Raw genomic sequence first — 21,128 nt, forward strand, 5'->3', positions numbered from 1 at the left:
AGTAGATGGGGCCTCAGTTGAATGTCACATCCACACCTAAGCACCTCTGATCAGAACGCCAGCCTACATTTTTATCCTCAAGTCTCTATAGTGCGACTTGAATTAACGACAATATAATATAAAATAAGAACAGAAAATGCTGGAAAATCACAGCAGGCCTGGCAACATCTGTGGAGAGAGGAACAGAGTTAACGTTTTGAGTCCGCATGACTCTTCTTCAGAGCTTGAATTAATGACCTTCTGACTTGGGGATGGAAGAACCACCACCTGACACTTAGGAAAGCATGTTGAACTGGTCTGATGGGACTTCACTCAGCATCCAATAACACGACAAGTAGCAATTCACAAATTTTGTTCCTCATGGGCGGGATTTTAACCTACTCTATACCCATTTGCTTACACAGAGTTAAAATTGGGCCCTGTTTCTTTCTTAGTGCCCAAGTCATTGCGTAGTGTAGGAAGACATCTTTCTCAGGAATCAGCACACTGCTGATTTTGCCACTGTGGGGGTTTTATCCATCGCTTTTCTTAGCAGTGTTGTTCGTTGCTAGATGTAGCTACTAGAGAAGGATGTTACAGTTGACCAGTGATGAATAAATCAAACAAGCTACCTTCATCAACAGTTAACAATTTAGTGATTCCTTTTCATTTCCCTTGACTCTATTCATTTTTTTAACATTATTTCTCTAACTATTTCCCCTTTAGGAAGGTCTAGTACAACTAATAATATGTGGGAGAACTATTTCGTGCTCTATGTTAGCCTAGATATTCTCTCTGGTGGCTGTGATACCTAAGGCTGGATTTTATGGGTGGCGGGCTCCTTGCCCCCTCCTCCACCCTCCCCCTCCTTGGGGAGCAAAGTTGGCCGGCAGCCGATGCGCCAGGAAAAGCCCACCCTGCAGCCATAAATCACCGCTGACGGGCTGAGCTAGGTGAGGGTGGGACATCTGCCCCTCCGTGTGAGGGGGTCCCACCCATGGGAGCTGCTGGCCACTCTGATTGGCTGACAGTTTCGGCAGTTCCGCCATCGCCATATCTCAGTCAGTGGCGGGTGCTGCCGTCACTGTGAGGAGTGGCATGAAGGAGACCGATAGCTTCTTGAGATAGGTAAGTCCCAGGCTTTTAGGACAGGGGGAGGTGGATCTGAGAACCCGGGGGTGGGGGGGGGGTGGGGGGGGGGGTGGCAGAAAGTCAGTGGGGGGGTGGGGGGGGTGGGTGGAGGGGGAGGTGGGGTTTGGATGGCAAGTGGCGAGGAACAAAGGAGAGGGGGGGTTGACATTTTTGCCGGGGTTGCCCACCATGTGCACAGGCTGATAGGTTCCCGACTGATTTGCTCCCCTTCCTTCCTGCCCTTGTTCAACTTGGCTTCAAAAACTGTACTGCCCAGTCCTGCCTGCCTGCCCATACCAACTGTATTATGGTGCGGGCAGCACAATATCCCGGCCAATTGGCTTGGTCGGACGGGCTACGTGAAATGACAGACAATTGCGCCGTTAATGGGCTTGTTGCCCTCTTAATTGTTGGCGGTCATGCTTCTGACTTTTGCAAGCACCCGCCGACCGACATATCATGCGAGCACGGGATGACGTCAGAATGCTCGCCTGGCGTCGTCTCGCGCGATTTCACACCCAAGCGGGTTGGGCGTGCGCCCACCCGATCAGTGTAAAGTTCAGCTTCTAGAGTTTATAACTGGCTGTTACGTTGATGCTTTATCAGTCACTGCATGGGATTAGATCAGCGCTAGAACTGCTGCCACTTCCTGCCTGCCGTTCTGATGTTATCGCAATAGACAGCCAGACTGCCTCTTTTTATTTGATGTAGAAACAAAATCCAGAAATGCTGGAAATCTGAAATAAATGGAGCTGTCAAAACAGTAACCAATCATTTCTAGAGAGAGTTGAGCCAAGCTCAATTATTTTTTATTATTCTTTCACGGGTTGTGGGCGTCGCTGGCTGGGCCAGAATTTGTTGCCCACCCCTAATTGCCCTTGAAAAGCTGGTGGTGAGCTGCCTTCTCGATCCACTGCAGTCCATGTTGTCTAGGTACACCCACAGTGCTGGTAGGAAGGGAGTTCCAGGATTTTAACCCAGCGACAGTGAAGGTACAGCGATATATTTCCAAGTCTGGATGGTGAGTGGCTTGGAGGGGAACTTCCAGGTGGTGGTGTTCCCATCTATCTGCTGCCCTTGTCCTTCTAGGACACAGAGGTTGCGTCTTTTCAAGGTGCAGTTGAAGGAGGCTTGGCGAGTTGCTGCAGTGCATCTTGTAGATGGTACACACTGTGCGTCGGTGGCGAAGAGAGTGAATGTTGAAGGTGGTGGATGGGGTGCCAATCAAGCGGGTTGCTTCGTCCTGGCTAGTGTGAATTTCTTGAGTTTGTTGGAGCTGCACTCTTCCAGGCAAGCGGGGAGTATTCCATCACACTCCTGACTTGTGCCTTGTAGATGGTGGACAGGCTTTGGGGAGTCAGGAGGTGAGTTACTCGCTGCAGGATTCCCAGGCTCTGATCCTCTCTGGTAATTACTGCACTTATTTGACTGGTCCAGTTCAGTTTCTGTTCAAAGGTAACCCCCCAGGAGTTGATGGTGATGAATTCAGCAACACTAATGCCATTTGAGGGGGAGGCAGTGGGGTAGTGGTAGTGTCACTGGACCAGTGATCTAGTGGCCCAGTCTAATGTTCTGGGGATATGGGTTTGAACCCCACCACAGCAGCTGGTGGAAATTAAGTTCAATTAATCTAGAATTAAAACCCAGACTAATGGTGACCATGAAACCATTGTTGATTGTCATACAAACCCACCTGGTTCATTAACGTCCCTTTAGGGAAGGAAACCTGCCGCCCTTACCTGGTCTGGCCTCCATGTGACTCCAGACCCACAGCAGTGTGGCTGACTCTTAACTGCCCTCTGAAATTGCCCAGCAAGCTACTCAGTTGCACCAAACCTCTACGAAGCCTAAAAAGAATGAAACCGGATGGACCACCCAGCGTCGACCGGAAACAACAGCGGCACACCCAGTCCTGTCGACCCTGCAAAGCCCCCACCTTACTAACATCTGGGGGCTAGTGCCAAAATTGGGAGAGGTATCCCACAGGCTAGTCAAGCAGCAGCCTGAGAGAGTCACACTCACGGGCCTGAATTTTGCGCACACTAAGCGCGCGCGACTGGTGGGCCCGGGAGCCGACAGGAAATGGACCCCGACCGCGATTGGCCCCCCGACCGTGATTTCATGCTGGCTGGCCAATGAACAGCCAGCCAATGTGAAACGGGCCCTGTGAAAGGCTCAGCACTGCCGGTGAGGGCGGGAAGAGAGCGGGCGATGATGTCACCAAGGGCGTGAGCGAGCGCTTCCACTGAGCTCCCTGAAGGCAGACGGATGCCACAGGGAGCTGCAGACCTCCAAATAATAAAATATAGCACAAAAATGCTGCAAAAAAATGTCCATGCAGCCATAATCAAGCACCTGAAAGCATACCTCATAAAAAAACAGTCCCCAGATGTTATATCCTAGCGGAGATTTCATCCTGTCTCGGATGAGGTTTCACCAAAATGTAAAGGCTGCCTGGCCGATTTGGCCCGTCCGCCAACCATAAGGTTGGATAGGCCGTGAACAATCGCTTGCAATCGGTCTGTTAATGAGCTTAATTGTCCACTTAATTGTCGGCGGGAGCTCTTCCAACTGGAGCGTGCACCGCCGAGTGTAATCTCACATGACTGCACGACAACGTCGGGACGCTCACCTGACGTCATCCCGAGTGATTTTTATGCCTGTTTGGGTCGGGTGTGCGCCTGCCCTGCGGGATATAAAATTCTGGCCCATGGAATCGCACCTTACAGACAATGTGTCAGACACCACCATCATCATTCCTGGGTATGTCCTGCCCACCAACAGGACAGACTCACCAGAGGTGGCAGAACAGTGTTATTCAGTTGGGAGGGATTTGCCCTGGGAGTCCTCAACATCAACACTGGACCCTATGAAGTCTCATAGCATCAGGTCAAACATGGGCAACGAATCTTCCCGCTGATTACCACCTACTGTTCCCCCCTCAGCTGATGAATCCATGCTCCTCCATATTGAACAACACTTGGAGGAAGTACTGAGGGTGGCAAAGGCACAGAATGTACTCTGGGTGGGGGACTTTAATGTCCATCACCAAGAGTGGCTCAGTAGCACCACTACTGACCAAGCTGGCCGAGTCCTAAAGTACACAACTGCTAGACCGGGTCTGCGGCAGGTGGTGAGGGAACCATTAAAAGGGAAAACTTACTTGACCTCATCCTCCCCAATCTACCTGTCGGTGATCCATTTGTCCATGACAGTGTTGGTAGGAATGACCGCAGCACAGTCCTTGTGGAGGCGAAGTCCTGTCTTCACATTGAGGATACTCTCCATCGTGTTGTGTAGCACTACCACTGTGTGAAATAGGATAGATTTCAAACAGATCTAGCAACTCAAGACTGGGCATATTTGAGGTGCTGTGGGCCATCAGCAGCAGCAGAATTGTACTCGAACACAATCTGTAGCCTCACAGCCCTGCATATCCCCCACTCTACCATTACCACAAAGCCTTGGGATTAGCCCTGGTTCAATGAAGAGTGCAGGAGGGCATGCTAGGAGCAGCACCAGGCATACCTAAAAATGAGGTGGCAACTTGGTGAAGCTACAACACAGGACTACTTGTGTGCCAAATAGCAGAAGCAGCAAACGATAGACAGAGCTAAATGATCCCACAACCAATGGATCAGATCAAAGCTCTGCAGTCCTGCTGCATCCAGACATGAATGGTGGTGGATAATTAAACAACTAACTGGAGGAGGAGGCTCCACAAATATCCCCATCCTCATTGATGGGGAGGCCCAGCACATCAGAGCAAAAGACAAGGCTGAAGCATTTGCAGCCATCTTCAGCCAGAAGTGTTGAGTGGATGATTCTGCCTCCAGCTGAAATCCTCAGCATCACAGATGCCAATCTTCAGCCAATTCGATTCGTTCCACAAGATATCAAGAAACGGCCGAAGGTAGTGGATAGTGCAAAGTCAATGGGCCCTGACAACATCCTGGCAACAGTACTGAAGACTTGTGCTCCAGAACTAGCTGCACCCCTAGCCAATCTGTTCCAGTACAGCTACAACACTGGCATCTACCCGACAATGTGGAAAATTGCCCATCAGGACAAATCCAACCCGACCAATTACCGCCCCATCAGTCTACTCTCGGTCATCAGTAAAATGATGGAAATTGTCGTTGGCAAGTGCTATCAAGTGGCATTCACACAGCAATAACCAGGTCACTGACTCCCAGTTTGGGTACCACCAAGGCCACTCAGCTCCTGGCCTCATTACAGCCTTGGTCTAAATGTGGACAAAAGAGCTGACATCCAGAGGTGAGGTGACAGTGACTGCCTTTGATGCCAAGACAGCATTTGACTGAGTGTGACATCAAGGAGCCCTAGCAAAACTGGAGTCAATGGAAAGCAGGGGGAAAATTCTCCGCTGGTTGGAGTCATACCTAGCACAAAGGAAGATGGTTGTGGTAGTTGGATGTCAGTCATATCAGTCCCAGGACATCACTGCAGGAGTTCCTTAGGGTAGTGTCCTTGGCCCAACCATCTTTAGCTGTTTCATCAATGACCTTCCTTCCATCATAAGGTCAGAAGTGGGGATGTTCGCTGATGATTGCACAATGTTCAGCCATTTACGACTCCTCAGATACTGAAGCAGTCCATGTCCAAATGCAGCAAGACCTGGGCAATATCCAGGCTTGGGCTGACAAGTGGCAAGTAACATTCACGCCACACAAGTGTCAGGCAATGACCAACTCCAACAAGAGAGAACCTAACCATCGTCCCTTGACATTCAATGACATTACAATCACTGAATCCCCCACTATCAATGTCCTGGGCATTACCATTGACCAGAAAAAGAATTGGATCAGCCATATAATTTCTGTGGGTACAAGGGCAGATCAGAGGCTGGGAATTCTGAAGGGGGTACTCACCTCCTGACTCCCCAAAGCCTGTCCACCATCTACAAGGCACAAATCAGGGGGTGAGTCAATGTGATGGAATACTTTCCATTTGCCTGGATGAGTGCAGCTCCAATAACAACCAAGAAGCTTGGCAACATCCAGGACAATGCATCCTGCTTGAATGGCACCCCATCCACCACCGATGTACAGTGGCAGCAGTGTGTGTCATCTGTGAGATGCACGGCAACAACTCACCAAGGCTCCTTTGACAGCGACCTTTACCACCCATGGGAACATTACCACATACAAGTTCCTGTCCAAGTCGCTCACCATCCTGACTTGGAACTACATCGCCGTTCCTTCATTGTCGCTGGGTCAAAATCATCGAACTGCCTCCCTAACAGCACTGTGGGTGTCCCTACACCACATGGACTGCAGCGGATCAAGAAGGCAGCTCACCACCATCTTCCCAAGGGCAATTAGTGACGGGCAATAGATGTGGGCCTAGCTAGTGACGTCACATCCCATGAATGAACAGAAAAAAACATCAGCTAGGGAAGGTTAGATTTATATTATATAAATTACTGATGGCCCATATCGTTGTTCATTTATAATAATTTTTTAAAGAAATAAATTATTTTTATTAACAATTCTACAGAGGCATGAAAAGAAATTGACAATCCCCTAAACTATAACTCATTTAATCTATTTTTACTGTCCAGGACCTCATTCAAAGCATATAAAAGCAGCTTTTGAACATTCTGGGTTACAGTCAAGCAGTACCCTATTTGTAGTGGAGCCTAGTGCTCCTGATCCAGCAGTTAAAGTTTAAATGTTTAGGGAATGGGCAGGGGATAATCCTATCTCAACTTTGAAATTAACTTTTCATAATGCCTGCGGCTCTCCAGTGGGTTCTCTGAAGATTCTGTAAAGCAGGTTTGGCAGCCTGTGCTCTGGGTCAACCTGAAGAGGAGTGAGACTTGGTAAGCTCACATCATTTCTGTTCAGAATCATTCAGACTTACCGCCAGATTCACACAGCAAAGTTTGGGATTTGTCAAAAATGGAAACATGTTTTTTTTACTGAATTGGTGAAAATCTACTTCCATCTCCACATGTGTAATGGTAGATAGCAATTACCCACTAACATGCACATTTCCATTTCTATGCTGATTGACCTTATCGTGGCCTGTGCAGCAGTTGGGACACTATACTTGGTCTCAGTGTCCTCGGTAAGGAAGGCGAATTGTCCAGTGTTCCCATACCTGATTGCTACCCTGTGGCCCTTCCTTGGAAAGCGCAGAAGGGTCAGAACAAGTTCATACTGAGCTGTGCTGATCACCACCATTAATTGTCCATTCAACAAATTATTTGCTCCTACATTTGTATATTGCAATACATTTGCTTATGTTTTTTGTTAATGTTTAAATGCCATTCACTGTTAATGCCATTCACTCTTGGGTGCATGGGGAGACTGGGCTTTTGAGTTGCTGCTGTGCTCATCCATGAGCAACTTTTCCTCTTACACTTTCATATTATTTTAACAGTTCACTCGGAACATTCTAAACGTGTTTATCAAGGAGTCCGCGTCAAGCATACAGTCAAAGACCTACTAGCAGAGAAAAGGTCCCGACAGACAAATGTGTCCTTCAAATACAATGTGAGTAAAGTGCGTTTTATTTTTTTAATTCAAATAGGAACTGGGCTAAGACAGGAACAGTGACTGTAATTTTCCATCACTGTCCCTGTGCCTTTCTTTATAATCACAGAGCTGCGGTGAAGCAATACCATTTGTTTGTATGTAATACGGCGGTGGTGGGGGGAGAGGGGGGAGGTGTGGGTAGACTTGCCTTTAAAAACTGGAAGGATTTACAAAAAAGCTTATGAATAGCTTTCCCACCGGCTTGATGCCCACTTGACCATTTGTTAGGTGCTAAATGCTTTGCCTCTGTCGTGAAGGGATGAATTGGGGAGTAAAATCTTTGAAATATATCCTACCATTTTTCACATTTGCTTCTATTTTCTGTTAATCTATTTCTATTCCTGTGAACAGTTAATTTATTGCTGGGAGGCCAAATAAAATATTTTATGAACTTGAATAAAAGGCAAAAGTGTGACTTTACAACCATGTTCCAATAACTAATCCTTTGGGAAAAATGCATATTGAAATGATATTATTCGTGATATAAGAAGCTAGTTGCCTTGCCATTCTTGTTTCTGAGAATTAATCTTTAAACCACAATAACCAACAGATAGATTAGTAACATCATTGGAATGGAGAACACATAAATCTTTGTCTCATTGCATAAGCTAAGCTGCAGGAGGAACAAGATTATGAAGTAATGTGTCGATAACGGCCTCAGATTCAGTCCAATTCGAATTGGAAGATCCTCGCAAACATGTTGAAATATTAGGATATTTGGCGTGCAGTTGGGAGTTTTATCTTTTTAAATCAGCTTTCTACTCAGCTCCAACTTGTAACGAATTTATTTTCATATATGTTGCAGTGAAGTCATGAAGCATGCAGCCCCAGTACCAGGAAGTCTAGTCACTCGCAAATGACATTCAAATATCTCTGAGAAATTTGGATGCCCTCCCGAGAGCCAGTTCACCAGAGCTAGATACTGGGACTGATATGCAAACTTCCAAATGGCTTCACAGGCAAGATGGTCAAAATCCTGCCTCAAGGAAATCGTGTTTCGCCAGAGGACGTTTTCCAAGTGCGAATGGGACAACTGCCTGGTTCTGTTCATATCTGGAGGTTACTTCAATGAACAAACTTACTTCTCCAATTGCTGCAGCCACCATTCTGTGGGGCCTACCTATGTTATAGTGGCAGTGTCATGCGGAGACATGCTGCTCACTATCCTGCTCATTCCATCCATTTCGTACAGGTATAAACCCAGTCGTGTTGTCTAATGAGAAAGACAAAATGGATTTGCATTTATATAGTGCCTTTCATGGCCTCGGAATGTCCTAAAGCCCTTTATGGCCAATAGAGTTGCTATTATGATCTAAGCAGTGGTTGCTCCACTTGGAAAGTGGAGGAAAGCAGGGTCCTGAGGAGATTTTAAGATGATATGGATGTGATGGAAGACTGGAACAGAGTCAATCCTCTATGGGCGGCTAGATAATTTAATATTACATCTCACTAGCCGTATAGTCCATCAGGGAACTGGTGATGAATAATCAATCAGCTTGGCTCATTGATTGGATCCAGAGGGTCTTGCCACCAGCAGAGGAATGCCACCCTCTCAGCTCCAAGTAAACCTGCAAGTCAATGCGCTATTGGGTAGTCTACATTGGAATGACAGCGAGAAACTCGTCTTTGCCCTGAGCTGGTAGGGTGTGCAGCCTTACCATCAGCCAGTATCCCTAGGCACACTTGGGAGTCCCTAAACCTTTGTTCTCATCAAGTTGCATCTAAATTGCCTGAAACAAAGCAGTTGAGGAGAATATTCACTCCATATAGGTAGGATAAAAAAGACTACTGCAACAAATTTCTCTGAAATTTGACTTCAAGAATCTAAAACGTGACAACATGCGTCCACATGAGTCAGACACCAGGGTGATAAAGAAAGCTTCAATAAGCAACCTTGATGGAGGTTTTAAAAATTTTATACATGTATTTTGCTGCATTCTTACATCTTGCCATCATCGTATACAACCTCTTTAGGACCCCTGATCATAAAAACTAGTCAATCATTGGGCGGAATTTTCCGGTCCTGCCTATGGGGTGAATCACTGTGGGCGGGAATGGAAAATTTGGAGAGCAGCCAGAAGTCCATTGACTGGCAGGACTGGAAAATCCTGCCCATTAGTGCTAACAATAGCTTAATGGGCAAGGGTTTCTGGCCCCGACACCGGTTGGCATCATTGCGGGTGGGACGGACAAATTTGGAGAACCACAACGGCTCTCCAAATTTGTCCATGCCACCCGTGACGATGCCCGCCATGTTGGGGCCAGACACTTGAAATTTCAGGACAATGGATTTTAAACTCGGGCCTCTGAACCTTAGGAGTTTATGAGGGGATCCTAAGGGACCTGTGAGGGCTAGGGCGAGGCCAACAAATTTTTATCAGTTTGCCAACTGTTGATTTACTAGCACGTTATTGAGTGTTGCTGAAAAAGACATTTTGTCGAAGCTTTTCACCTTGCACGCATCAGGACAATCGCAATAATACCAACGTCAGAGGAAGCAACTACTTTATACTGTTTGAGAAATGAGTGCAAATTGGTTGGCAAGTGCACTCTGATTGGTAGAGGTGTTTCTGTGGAGAACACGCCAGTTAATGGTGACTGACAGTTAACTGCCAAGCATTGTTGAAATTTAAACCAGGTAGCTTGACTCTGATTGGTCAAGGCGATTTCCTTGGGCAATGAACTGGCAAATCGGTGTCATTTATTTTGTTTTGCTGAAACAGACACAATGTGTGTATGTGTTCTCTCTGTCTGCAAAGAAGTATCTTCCAGTACAAGCAAATGTGCCACATTGTGAGCCCGACTGGCAATCTTAATTGGTTGTCAGTTAATTTTTAGCTCACCGAGGATTATTAAGCAAATGTTGTCCAATCACGGAATCACATCTAATGTTGGACACTGTGTTTTGAGTTTTGCAAGCACAGGCTGTTTGGGTTCGGTCAGTCTCTTGCCCGTTGCGAACAGTGGAAGGGACATGCTATTTGACATGATCCGCCAGTCTTTGGGATGTATGGCTGACATACCTAGCATCACACAGACACTGAAATTCATACAGCACATTACTCATTTGATTGATAGGCAGATCATCTTTTTGGCTTGACGGCAGCATCCTGTTAGTTGCGAATACCACTTGCATTGCTGCTGCATAGTAGCAGCGTGAAACAGCCAGCTTCACCTGTTGCTCAAATTTTTGAGATACAGTCCCTTCCAGGATAACCTGAGGTAGACTGGGCACTTCTCAGGTCTGAAAGTAACGGCCTTAGGCCTGTTCATGAGTTAGTGTGAGATACAGCATGAAGTGATCTGACCAGGGGAGCCGTTAGCCTGCAGGATGCCTTTGATGCACCCCTATTTTAGCATCAAGCTTGCATGGTGAGCAAATGGCTCAGGCCCTATTTACGAGGTTGTCGATAAGGCCAATCTTATAGCATGTGGAACTGTAAGAATCCCAATGCAGATATTGACCAGTGAAGGTAGGCTTGCGGTAGACCATGGTAGAGAACCCCTGGCAGATTTCTCAACTAGTACGTGAAGGAAAGTGAGTTCATTTGACTGCTCCATTTCAAAGGTGAATTTGAGCGCAGGATGGAGCCCATTAAGACATGCAAGGAAATTCATGTCGCTACAGATTTAAATGTAGCAAATGTATCATCCGCATGTCGGAAATATGCAAGGGGTAGGAGGTTAGGTGTTATTCTATCAAAGACACATTTCTTGTGGAACCCAACAAAGAAGTTTGTGAGAGCTGGGCATAGAGAGGATTCCATGGCAACACCACGTATTTGGGCATACTTGGTGACATTAAAACTGAACTCAACCATAAACCATCACTCCGTCACAAGCCAGTGTCCACTGAAGATGCTGGATCCTTGAAAGCACGCCTAGCTGACCTAATGGGGAATTCCGAATGACCTGTCTGATTTTCACATGTAGCATGAATGTCATACAGCGTTGCGAGGCCTTAAGACCAACCACACATAAGTAAACCTGACAAAGGGAGGGGAATAGTCATCCTTAACAAGCGTGTTAAGACTACATCGACAAAATGCACAGCATTCTTAATGATGGGTCCAAAATTGTATTCATTGGACCTGCCCCTCAACATGACTGGACAGCCTTGCTCCAAAGTAAGCTAAAAATAAATGCTTGCTAGACTTGGGTAAAAGCGATGAGCTACCACGTGATATATATGACAGGCTTCATTATCACGGCTCGCTGCATCTGTGTATATATGGGCTGCCCAAGATCACAAAAGTGATGTCCCTTTACGTCTTATCTTACCTATGACCAGTTCAGCACAGCATGAATTGGCCAAATGGTTGGGCGAATTGTTACAGCCAGTTTTGAACAAGTTTTCCAGATACATGGTGATGGACTCCTTCACATTTGCAAAGAGCATACAGGACTTGCATATCAATAGCAATGCTGTATCCATGTGCTCATTTGGCATTGCTAGCCTGTTCACCTTAATGTTCCACTTAAGGAAGCCAAGACATTTGCACTGCAGCACTATATCATAGCTACCATTGCATGAATCCCTGTATTCATTGAGCTTATGAGCTCAGCAAGTCGCACAGTTGAACTCAGCATTAACAACATCATGTCGATGGTGGTGCCAATGGGATCCCCTCTCGGCCCAGCTCTCGCAAACATCTTTGTTGGGCTCCATAAGAAACGTGTTTTCGATGGAATGACACCTAACCTCCTACCCCTTGCGTATTTCTGGTATAAGGATGATACGTTTGCTATATTTAAATCCTTCACTTTCCACTAACATTCTGCTAAAAGTGAAGTGAAGCACTCTTTAGATAATTTGCAGAATTATTTAATTCCACTCATTAACAGGACAGTGTCTGTAGGAGAAACACCAAAGCAAACAGGAGTTTACTGATATCGCAACAACACCTTACATTTATATAGCAAATTAGAGAGCGAACTGGCTCCAGGAGACAATGGTTGTCATTGTGCCTTATCAGACAGGCTTAATCTAACCAATACATTCTCTACAGACTCACACTTTCCTATCGTAGCTCTCTCCAGCTGTATAAACCTTTGAGATCTCTATTCTTCTCTGGTTCTAGCTCCTTGCATGTTTGTGACTTTCATAACTTCAGCATTGACAGTTGTGCCTTCTTTGCATGGAATTCCCTCCCTAACCCTCTCTTCCTTTAAATCTCTTCTGAAAACCTGCCAAACTCTTATTCACTAGTTTTAATATCTGCGTATGTAGCTCGGTGTCCAATTTTGTCTGATAATGCTCCTGTGAAGTGCTTTGGGATGGTTTGCTACACTAAAGGCACTATATAAATGCAATCTATCTTTGTTAATTATACAGAACCAAAAATAATTAGCCCTATCCATCAATCTACCAATTTGCTACTGAATTAGGGATTTTTTTGTGGTGTGTGACTGTGCCTACTTGGAACTAGATTATAATTGACCAAACTAATTTTGCATATGACCATTGCTTCCAACAGAGAAAGGAGATTCTCAGTTTGGGCTGGATTCAATCTTAGGTCCTGGAACTAAAATCCAGCATTTAACTCCCTGTGTAACTTTTTGTTAATAAACTGATCAAAGAGCACTCTCTTTCCAGGTAGTGAAATGGAACATGTTTATTTAAAACTTACATGTATTGAGGTAGGTATCAAGGGGTAATTTTAACTCCGGGTGATGGTATAAAATGGGCTGTATTGAATTGACTGTTAATTACACATGTTGCAAATTTTCACCTCCATTGACTTTGTGCAGGGAGTGATGACTGAAGCACTGAAATGGGAGTTCTGTTCGTATAATAATTGGGGTGTTGCAAGCATTGAGACAGCATGCACACAGACAGAGGGGAATGCTTTAAAATGAGTGACCTCCCAGGAGGCAAGCTGGCAAGTTAACTATAAATAGTCATTTAATAGTTCAGAACTTGAGTATTGCTGAAAAAGAGACATGTTGAAGTTTTTCATCTTGCACTCATCAGGACACTTCGCAAAAATACTAATACAAGGGGAAAACAAAAATTTATAATGTATGAAAAGAAAATGCTGATTGGTTGGCACTCTGATTGGTAGATGCGTTGCCATGGAGAATACACAAATTGAGGGTGACTGACAGTCAACTGCCAAGCATTGTTTGAAATTTAAACCAGGCAGTTTGACCTTGATTTGTCAAAGCATTGCCCTGAGGAATGAGTCAGTGAATGGCTGTCACTTATTTTAGCTGAAACAGGCACAATGTGTGTACATGTACTTCCTGTATGCAAAGAACACGGCCCTGTTGATTAATATATGTAGCTTCCAGTACACGCAAATGCGCCATACTTCGAGCCCAACTGACAATCTTAAATTGGTTGTCAGCATAATTCTTAGCACGCAGAGTATTATTTGGCACATGTTGTCCAACCGTGGAATTGCATCTAATATTGGACACTGTGTTTCACGCTTTGCAGGCATGGGCTGGTTGTTTATGGTCTGTACCTTGCCGGTTGCAAATAACGACAAACAACGCTCTCTTCTCATGCAGTATAAATTGTTGTTTTCCCCTTGTATTGGTATTCTTGCGAAGCGTCCTGATGAGTGCAAGACAAAAAGCTTTGACATGTCTCTTTTTTCAGCAATACTCAATTTAAATATATTAATGAGCCTGGAAGCCTGTGATTGAATCTGCTTTCTCAGGCTTCGGGAAATCCAGCAGCTAAAGGGAGGCGAGAAAGAGCTTCAGGGGAAGGTAAGTGCCTTTACAGCACTGCTGTAATGGGTTGTTGGAGGAACAGGAACGCTTCCCCCCCAAGTCCCCCACAAGCTCCCCTCCACCAGACTATATACAAAGGCCCTGAGGCAGAGGATCGGGTCTCTCCTGGAATGGATCTACTCCCACCCGCCTTCAATCTTCAATGATCAGATCTACCTGGTTCTGCAGCTTACTCCAGAGTGCTCTCCGCCTGATTATCTATCAGGCTGACTTCCAGGCAGGGAACCTGTCGGGATTAAAGGACACACATCGTAGAAACACCACAGTACGCGGGGAAACCAACCCAGATTTCTGGGTTTTCCAACCAAAACTCTATGTCCCCACCTCCCCGTGCACGTAACCTGCCCCTGTTAATATGCAGGCTAATGACTCTGCACTGAAACAGGACATTGCATTCACTGAGGCAGAGAGACAGCAAGCACTGAGGCATGCACGGGTGATGCATACACTGAGATCATGAGACCGCATTCATTGAGACTAGAATGAGACATGAACAAAGATAGGAGTTTTGCATACAGTGTGACCAGAACTGCAAATCTATTGTGATCAGGATGGTAAATGTACTGAGACAGGAGTGCCGAATGCATTGACACAATGCACTGAGAAGGGAATGCTATCTGCACTAGGGTTGGGATCTACACTAAGTCAGGGTGTTAGGTGGACTGAGACCAGGATGGCACATTGGTTTGAGACTAGGATGCTATTTGTACATAAAGACATTTAGGGTGAAATCGATTTTCATTGACTCCAAGGTCAGGAGGTGCAACAAGAAACATCTCATTGAACAGTGGACTAGGTGCAAAGGGCTGAATGGCCTACTCCTGCTCCTATTTCTTATGTTTTTGTGAAAGCATAAGGGGGAAGGGGGGTGGGGGGGTGTGGTAAGTGGTTTTACGCTGTCATGAAACCAGTTTGCGAGTTTATTGACACTAGTGAACATTATGTACAAGTTATTAACATCCATGCCCAGGCTGTGCAACTACATCTTCTTAACCTTCCTACCCCTGCTGCTATGTCTTGGTGCTCCCCGGACATCCACAGCGGAGGTGGAGGCAGCCTTCTGACTGCTACGCCCTGTCTGTGGTGACCTTGGTTGGTGTCCTCTGGAGGGTTGAGACTTGGAGACCCCCGGCCTGCTTTCGGGGTCGTGCTGTGTGGCAGCGGCACCCTCCTTGGTCTATGGAGCTGCAGCTGCTGGGGTCACAGGAAGAGGGGATTTGGATGGGCCAGACACTCCCGGAGTCACCTTGGTGGATGGCCCGGGGTGTGCACCTGCTGATCGTCCTCCCTATGGGTGCCCGAGGATCCCAGGCTGACTCCTTGAGGAGAAGGGGAAGCTGGAGTGAGATCAAGCTGCCCTGCACCCCTCTCTAGTTGACACTGTTGGAGGCCAACTATGACATCAGTGATGGAGTTCAGCCCATGCAGCAATGCAGGAGTGATGTCCTGGACCAAGGTCTCCATGGCAGTTGCCATCATGCCAGCGTTGACCTCGGTGCGTTGGCATGCCAGCACTATCACCTCAAACTGAAGACGGATGGACTCCTCCATCGTGCCTTGCAATCTAAGAAGCACTCCAGACATCCCAGATTGTGGTCCCTAGGCTACTCTAAAGCTTTGGCCCACCGACATGTGTGTCTCTGCGCTGGATGTGGGTGAGCGCTGTGACAGGTCTTCAGTGAGGGTGTCATTGGATTCTTCTTCCGAGATGTCTTCGGGGCTTGAGTTGAGGGCCTGGATCGTGGACCCTCTCAGCTGCTTCCCATATGTGCCTGCGAAAGCAAAGAGAGATAAGTAGTGCATGGCAGGGGACTGCGGAACAGGGGAACTGACTCACATCATGGGTGTCTGGTGGATGTTGCACTGCTGGATCCTCACTTGGTAGAGCACCACTGACCTCACCATCAGCACAGGAATGGTCCAGATCATTGCCGGCCAGCTGGATGGCTCTATTTTCAAAGTCTGTGAGGACCTTGATGTTGGGCATTCCTCCACCAGCCTGCGACCTCTCCCCTTTCTTGTGTGCCAGGTTGTCCTGCATGAAGATAGATGGAGAGAGTGTAAGCAGGATGCCTGCCAGGCCAGATGAGAAGGATGTCTGGTATGTGTGAGTGGTGAGTGATGCCATGGACAGGATGAGGAAATGACCTGCAGGGCAGATAAATGTGTCTGTGAGAGGGAGAATGATGATGTTGTTTGAAATGGCAGTGAGTGAGGTTCCCTGTGGGTGTGTGATGGGTTTGTGAGTGTGTGAGTTGAGAGTGATGAGAAGAGTGATTTACCTGACGGAACGGAGGAGATCATTCATCCTCTTGCGGCACTGGGTGACTGTCCTCTTTTGCAGGGTGTTGGCACTGACCACCACTGCCACCACCTCCCCTGCTGGATTGGTGACCTTGCTTGCTGGTCTTTGCCCAGAGTAGAGGACTTCATGGCGATCCTCCAGTGCGTCCAGTAGGTGCCCGAGGGAGGCATCGCTAAATTTGGGGGCATAATCTTTCCCCCCTTTGGCAGCCATGACTTTGCAGCAACTCCTGATCCCTTAGAGAGAGCTGGCTCTGTGCATGGACCCCCTTTATATATTGCACCCGGATCACTGAAGGCCTGAAGCGAGGGCAGGGTGTGTGAATCAGAGGCCACCCTGCCAGTGACCCGGTGTGTTTCCCGGGAATGCATTATTAATGAGGCGGGACACGGCGGGAATGGGGCGATACGGTGCGAAAACCCACCATTGCAGCTGGCGGGTAAAACACCCTTTTTCCTGCCTGCTACTGCACTTTGTGCAAATCTGGGATATTTCTGCCCAAAGTTAATGTTTGGAGTCCAGTATGACTCTCTTTTGGAGCTGAGGTGGAACAAGTGCTGCCCATTCACTGTCAACTGCTTTGTGCTATTGCCAAAGAGCAATTTCACCCATTGCTTTCATTGGGACAGTGAGCTGGTACATCAGCCCTGGGATGCCCTTGAGTGCTGCATGTGTCCAGGCAGGGACTCTGCATTGGTGGGTGCTGGGTGCATACTTTTAGGCAGCAATATTGTGTGGATGAAATAAATGATGATCTTATCTCGGAAACGTCCCAAAGTGCGGTAGTAGGTGGGAAAAAGGGTGTTTTGCCCACTGGCTGCAATGGCAGGTTTTCACGCTGTATCGCCCCATTCCCGGCACGTCCCACCTCATCAGAATGCTACATGCAAGAGAGGTCTGTGTGTATCCAGACACGGCCATTGCATGGTTATACCCAGAATAGGATGTTATCTACACTTATCTGGACAGTGTCGCGAGACAGGGAAACTGTCAGCATACAAATAAGCACTGTGTGTCTACTTATTTAAATTCAATAGAGTACTGATTTCAGTGATGATCAAAGTAATTACAATGTATTTTTGGTACCATTTTCATAAATTATATCATGTCCTTCCTAATTAACATATGGCCATATAGCTTACTCTTGCAACTAGTTGTTATGTTCTTATTTAAATTTCACAATAAAATAAAATTGGAACATAGGAAACTAGGAAATAGGAGCAGGAGTAGGCCATTTGGCCCCTTGAGCCTGCTCCACCATTCAACTTGCATGAGGCTGATCTCCTACCTCAACACCATTTTTCTGCACTATCCCCATATCCCTTGATAGCTTTAACATCCAGAAATCTATTGATCTCCATCTTGAACGTACTCAATGACTGGAGCCTCCACTCCCCTGGAGTGAAGAATTCCAAAGATTCGCCACCCTCTGAATGAAGAAATTCCTCCTCGTTTTAGTCCTAAATGACCTGCCCCATTATTCTGAGACTGCGTCCCCTGGTTCTAGGTCCTCGCAGCCAGGGGTAATATTCTTCCTACAGCTACCCTGTCAAGCCCTGTGAGAACTTGTAGGCCTCAATTAGGTCACCCCTCATTCTTCTAAACTCTAGAGAATACAGGCCCAGCCTCCTCCATCTCTCCTCATAGGACAATCTCACCATCTCAGGAATCAGCCTGGGGGTGGACCTTCATTGCACTGCATCCATGGCAAGTATATCCTTCCCTAGGTAAGGAGGCCATAGCTGCACACAATACTCCAGGTGCAGTCTCACCAAGGCTCTATACAACTGCGGCAAGACCTCTTTACTCCTGTACTCAAAATGTCCTTGCTCATATGACACTACAGATAAATGAGAGGTTCAGACACCCAGCACCGATACAAAAAGCAGAGCTTCAGGGACAAGTTGCCTTTCCATGATGAGCTAATGTGTGACCAACCCACCATGACTGATGTAGCTTTTTCCCGACAGTGCTAATCAGGGTGGAGGTAAAGCCAGGAAGCAGCTGCCTCAGAAAAATAAATGATGACTGGTTACAGCTAAAAAAAAAATTCTTTGGCCACATAATGGCTTATTTCTTTAAGCAGGCCAGAACACTTGTGGTGAATAGCTGGCCACAGCTCCCAGAGCCCTACCTACAGCATCCAAACACAATAACTGCTGCTGCATGCAAATTACGCTGATCATATATTTGCATAAAAATTATTCTGGGACAGGGGGTGGGGTGGTACTAGCTCAATGGGCAGTTGCACAAAAACGGTCTGTAATGTTGACTGGTGCTGTGTGCTTCATTGTACATGTTGGGGAGAATTATGACCATCATCCCCTGAATGAATTTCTGGCTTTTTAACAGGTCTGCATTATTTTCTTGGTATAGCCATATAAAAATGCACTTGTGCACCACATGCGGTGGTTTTCTGGATTATTCAGTTGCATTTTTAAAATTTTCCTTGTTTTTATTTTGACCTAAGGATTTTATCTGCTAGATGCCATCCTGGAGGCTGGTAAAGGAATTTCTTGAATTCATCCACAGGGAGTGGGCTTTGTTGGCAGGACCAGCATTTATTGCCCATTCCTGTTGGCCATCTCATGTTGATACCCCTCCTCTGTCTGGAAGGGAGTTGCTAACATGCCAAGAATATGCTAAGTTGAGCTATTTGCCAGTTTTGCCCTGTTATTTGGAGGAGTGCCCCCCGCCCTGCTTTGACCACACGGACTCCTGGAGCTGTGAGATTAGGAATTTCTCATTTAGAGAATAGAATGCATAATGGTCTTATGGAGGAGTAAATTGAAGCATTGAGTAATCTGTGCCAAGATGATGATCCACACTACTTTCAATAGAACAATAGAATGGTTACAGCACCAAAGGAGGCTATTCGGCCCATCGAGCCCATGCAAGAACAATTTAGCTAGTTCCACCCTCCCGCCCTTTCCCTGTAAATTTATTTTCCTTCGTGCGCTTATCGAATTCCCTCTTGAAAGCCACAATTGAATCTGCCTCCACCACCCTCTCATGTATCGCGTTCTAGATCTTAACCACTCACCGCATAAAAACCTCTCAAAAATGTTTTCAGTGTGCTAATAAATACACTAACAATCAATTTAAGATAATTAGTTGAGCTTGTAATGTGGCTCATTTACATTTGCTAGAAGTGAAATACATTTATAGACAGGGACCTGTTCTCTGCAAACAAAAGGAAAATGTTTGTGCCTTTTTTGAATTACCTGGGAGCTTGTGGAGCCTATAGTTCCCCGTTGCTTTCGCCATGGCAACCCCTCAGCCAATCAGAGTCAAATTGACAACCAATCAGCACACTTTTCTCCTGTAGTATAAATTGTTGTGATTGTTTGAAATTTGGCATTCTTGCATTTGTCCTGATGAGTGCAAGACAAAAAGCTTCAGTAACATGTCTTTCTTTTCAGCAAAAAAAGGGTTGTTACTCATATTGCCTTTGATTCTTTTGCCAATCACTTTGTATGTGTGTCCTCTGCTTCTTGATCCTTCCACCAACAGGAAGTTTTTCCCTATCTTCTGAGGCCTCATGATTTTGAACAGCTCTATCAAATCCTTTCTCAACCTTCTCTTTTCTAAGAACAGCCCCATTTTCTCCAATCTATCAATGTAACTCAAGTCTCTCATCCCTGGACCATTCTTGTAAATCTTTTCTGTGCCCTCGCTAAAGCCTTCACCTCCTTCCCAAAATGTGGTGCCCAGAATTGGACATAATACTCCAGTTGAGGCTGAACCAGAGTTTTATAAACGTTCATCATGCATGCTCTTGTACTCCATGAAGTTATCGATTGTGCTGAAGACGCTATTGATTGTATTTATGAGGGTGTTGATTCTTTGGAACTCCCTTCCCCAGATAGCACTGGAGGCTAGGTAATTGAATATTTTTGAGGCAGAGGTAGTTAGATTCTTGACTAATTAGGGAGTCAAAGGTATTGGGAGTAGGTGGAATGTGAAGTTGAAACCACAAAATGGCCAACCATGATCTTATTGAATGGCAGAGCAGACTTGAGAGGCCGAATGGCCTACTCCTGCTCCTAATACATATGTTCGCATGTTAAAAGTAAGCTTTTCCTTTCATTTCTTCCTCTTGTAGACTGGAACTAACTCCTCTCAAGCTCCAGCTTACGTCCAAATGTCTGGTAAGTGCAATTTTCTGTTAAATATTTCCAAAGAACCAAATACAAAACAAGGGATTTTATCAGGCTCTTATGGATCTTAAATAAAAACAAGACACTGTGGATGTTGGAAATCTGAAATAAAAACAGAAAATGCTGGAAAAACTCAGCAGGTCTGGCAGCATCTGTGGAGAGAGAAACAGAGTTAATGTTTTGAGTCCGTATGGCTTCTTCAGAGCTGAAGAGAAGTAGGAATGTAATGGATTTTATACTGTTTAA

At 46.0% G+C, this 21,128-nt stretch overlaps 1 protein-coding gene across 1 annotated transcript in view; it reads left to right on the forward strand.

Annotated features, from left to right (window-relative positions):
- The first annotated feature begins 7,119 nt into the window (after nucleotides 1-7,119).
- LOC144691582 (POU domain class 2-associating factor 2-like) overlaps nucleotides 7,120-21,128 on the forward strand; it is a 34,399-nt gene continuing 20,390 nt past the window's right edge. Inside the window, exons 1-3 of the mRNA XM_078559799.1 lie at nucleotides 7,120-7,203; nucleotides 7,482-7,631; nucleotides 20,828-20,873. Coding sequence (XP_078415925.1) covers nucleotides 7,120-7,203; nucleotides 7,482-7,631; nucleotides 20,828-20,873 — 280 coding nt within the window. The remainder of the gene's footprint in view (nucleotides 7,204-7,481; nucleotides 7,632-20,827; nucleotides 20,874-21,128) is intronic.

The sequence above is a fragment of the Cetorhinus maximus genome, chromosome 2 (assembly GCF_964194155.1).
Source record: "Cetorhinus maximus chromosome 2, sCetMax3.hap1.1, whole genome shotgun sequence".
NCBI lineage: Eukaryota > Metazoa > Chordata > Chondrichthyes > Lamniformes > Cetorhinidae > Cetorhinus > Cetorhinus maximus.